This window comes from Morone saxatilis, unplaced genomic scaffold (assembly GCF_004916995.1).
Source record: "Morone saxatilis isolate NCDOM2014 unplaced genomic scaffold, NCSU_SB_2.0 Contig8, whole genome shotgun sequence".
In the NCBI taxonomy this organism is placed as follows: Eukaryota; Metazoa; Chordata; class Actinopteri; family Moronidae; genus Morone; species Morone saxatilis.
This window is the reverse complement of record NW_023340257.1, coordinates 24,778,349-24,782,131: the sequence shown is the minus strand read 5'-3', so window position 1 is coordinate 24,782,131 and position 3,783 is coordinate 24,778,349. Positions and strand designations below refer to the sequence as shown.

Here is a 3,783-nt window from a genome sequence, read left to right as displayed (position 1 = left end):
TACAAATAAAGTTATTATTATTAATATTAAAAGATGTATTTATGGTGGACACAAGTATCTGCTTTTTTCTGGTATAATTGCTGGATAATATCATTATTTAAGATCAATCCACTGGTTGTAAAGTATAAAAGGTACTTAATATACAGAATAAAGGCCCTTTGTGGGGGATTTATCTTCATACATAACATACTTAGCTGACAGATAAATATAAATGCATTTAAAGTAAAATACTGGCACTGTCCTCTTTTTATTTATAAATTAAGCTCTTTAGTAGTTCATTATACACTTTAATAGAGATGTGATAACTGTCTGCAAGAGGAAGAGCATTAGTTTGGTTCATAAATCATCCCTGTAAGATATATTTCTAAAATAAACCCAGGACTAAACAAAAGTAAATGGTAATGTTAATACAACTATCAGATTTTTAGACATGTCAAATTTATTCCAGTTGTGTTTTTGTGATTCTTCTTTCCCCTACATTTTGTTATTTGTTGTACAATTTAATTTCCTGTAAACTAACTCATATTATCCACGAATTAACATTAACTGCATTTTCTCGATGAAGGCGGTTGACGCAACGTCTTTTTTTTACGAGACGCCATTAATAAAAAAAACAAAAAAAACAAAAAACTGTACTTTATAAACCCGAAATAAGAACAGTTGTTAATATTTATACGCCAACGTCCACCTTGTTGTTTAGTCCACTTTATTTTCCCCAATCAGATCTTTATCTTTTTTTTTTTTTTTTCGCCAGCCACTCTGTATGACGACAGTCCGCCATGTTTGTTTCTATGGCCGTTACGCCCCCCCTCCACTCGGTTTCTTCCCGGCGGCACAATCTCCCCCAACTGCAGCGTCTCTGACCCGCGAAACGAACCGTGATGATCGACGTTAGTATGAAACCGTTACGTCAGTTACGTCCAATATAAACCGCTGGCTCACCCTTGCGTCGGTTACGTTCATGTAAACCGTTGGCTCACCTTACGTCGCACACTCCGCTCCTTGGTGTAATGTTCTTCTTTTGGCTCTCCGAGAACATCGACAGCGGTCTTAATGGCTGTCTCCACGATGGACTTTGTTTCTGAATGAAACACCAAGTTTTCTGACATTTTAACGTTAAAAGTTAACCGCCAGCAGCGGCGCAGACAAATAGCCGGACAGTTAGCGCCATTGATTCCGGAAATGGAAGTAGCACAGGGGTTAAATCCTCCTTCAAAATAAAACTCTAACAGCTGCTTCGATTGCAAATATTATTTTTTTTTAATTGCAATAACAAACCAAAAAATACATATGTACAGTGCCATTTTAAAGAGATCTGTACATTTAAAAACTAATTTTACAATTCCAATTTTTACTTGAAAATAATTAAATCTTAATGGCATTCTATCAGTCTATTGTGAATTAGCAAACATAAATTAATACAAAACAAATCTTAACTTCATATCAACACACCTGGTGAAGAGAAATATGAGTTACTTTCAGCAATTGAAGTCCTAAAACATGTCTTCAAAACAATAACCAGGCATCCTAGCTGCATTTATCTTCACACTATCTTTACAGAGGTAACTTACTCTCAATACCTCTTCTTGGGGTTTCACTTGTGTAACTTTGTGATTTTTAAATGACCTCAGTGTTTTATATAAAAAAAAAGGTACACAGTAGCATCTGTGTTTCAATGTTTTCAGTAGCTGAACAAAAAAAAAAAAATCTGACTATAAATACCACAAACAATGCTGCTAACCCCTACTGTGAATCAGAGTAGAGCTGTGACTACTTTTACTATCAATTACTGATTTAATTACCTTTGATTAATCCCTTATCTCTAGCATATCAAGACTAATGAGTCATGTGAGAGTTACCAGAGCCCTTAAGTATTTAAACTCCTTTGTTTACCAACTGTCAAAACAAAAGCTTAAAGTTTAAAAAGACAAACAAGCATCCCTTTACTACTGTGAAGCTATCACAAGCAAATGTTTTGTATTTTTTACTTAATGATTGCAACAACTGACCATAGTTTTCAAAACTGGAACTGTACCAGCTCTCAATATTTTCAGCACAAAGGCACTGAGTCACACACAAGTCATTTTGTTTCCCTTAATGCTGCTGTCCCATTTATGACTTCATTAGATTAACCAGCTGAGCGTTCGGGTGGATGTCACGGCACCACGCCACCTATGAGCCGTCACAACTGTGCTTCTTGAGCTGCCTGGAGTCAGAGAAGCCCCGGCTGCACTGCTGGCACGTGTAGAGCTTCTGCCCGGTGTGGACCTGCATGTGGGACTTGAGCTGATTCGACTGGTGGAACTTCCTCTGACAGTACATACATTCGAACGGCTTCTCCCCCGTGTGGATGCGCACGTGTCTGTAGAAGTTTCCGTCTGTCCTGAAGGCCTTTCCGCACTGGTCGCACTTGTACGGTTTCTCACCGGTGTGAATCCGCTCGTGCGCCTTCAGACTACCGGCGTTGAAGAATCTCTTCCCGCACACATCGCAAACATACGGCTTCTCCCCCGAGTGGCTCCTCTGGTGATAACTGAAAGAGTATTTGTTATGGAAAGACTTCGCACATATGCTGCAGTTGAACTCCTTCTGCTCACTGTGGCCCTTTTCATGAATTTTGAGAGAAGACGCGGCGCTGAAACCTCTCAGACATATTTTGCAGCTGAACGGTTTCACCGAGGACTTGTTTCGCCCTCTCGTCTGGAGAAATCTCTGTGTGCCGTCGGACTCCTCGTTCCTGTCGGCGTGCACGTACCTCTGATGGATCAGCAGCCTGCAGTTGAAGAGGAAGGTCTTCCCGCAGAGATCACACATAAACGGTTTTCTGGCCCCGTGGATGAGCATGTGGGACTTCAGCTTGGTGTTGTCCGAGAAGCTCTTTCCACACTCCTGGCAGGTGAACGGTTTCTCTCCTGTGTGAATGCGAAGGTGCCTCTTGAGGTTGTTATTGAGGCTGAACCTCGCTCCACATATGTGACAGGTGAACGGTTTCTCCCCGGTGTGGACTATGCTGTGTCTTTTCAGAGCGGTGCCGGTCCTGTACGACCGGTTGCACACGGTGCACTTGAACGGAGTGACGCCCGTGTGTTTCCTCTTATGCACAGTCAGGGAGTGCGCATATTTGAAAGTCTCCTCGCACATTGTGCACTTGTATTTTTTGGCGTTCGTGTGCACCATCTGGTGGAAGCGAAGGGTGTCTTTACTCTTGAACTCCTTCCCACATGTTGCACAGCTGAACGGTCTCTCCTCGGAGTGCACGGCCATGTGACATTTCAGGTGAACCGACGACTTGAAGGTCTTGTCACAAAGCTGACACTTGAGCATTTGCTTCCTCTTCTCGTGGCGCAGGAGGTGGTTTTCCAGAGATGGTTTAATCCGGAACGTTTTCCCACACTGATCGCAGGCGAACGGCTTTGGTGGTTTCGACCGCTCGTGGCGCTTCAGGTGGTTCTGAAGCGACTGCTCTTTTCTGAACGATTTCTTACACTGAAGACAGGGGAAGGGCAACGGGGCTTTACTCGCCTCGTGACGCAAAAGGTGATTTTCAAGAGACTTCTTTTCGAGGAAACTTCTGCCACACTGCTCACAAGGAAAAGGCTTCTTGTGGACCTTCATGTGTTTCTTCAGTTCGCCTTTCCAATGAAAACTGACGTCACAGTGGTCACAGGCGAACCGCTTCACTGTCCGCGACTCTTTGTTTTTAAACCTTCTTCCCGACACTCCAGCTGACTGGATTTGTTTCTCTTCAGCGCTGTTGTCGGAAACTGGAAATGGAGGAAAGAA

General features: G+C 42.6%; 1 protein-coding gene across 1 annotated transcript in view; it reads right to left on the bottom strand.

Moving 5' to 3' along the window:
* si:dkey-182i3.10 overlaps positions 1–3,783 on the bottom strand; it is a 17,464-nt gene that overhangs the window by 11,697 nt on the left and 1,984 nt on the right. The window contains exons 4-5 of the mRNA XM_035679635.1: positions 2,176–3,764; positions 981–1,235 (exon numbers count right to left, since the gene is read on the bottom strand). Of these exons, the coding sequence (XP_035535528.1) occupies positions 981–1,235; positions 2,176–3,764 (1,844 nt within the window). The remainder of the gene's footprint in view (positions 1–980; positions 1,236–2,175; positions 3,765–3,783) is intronic.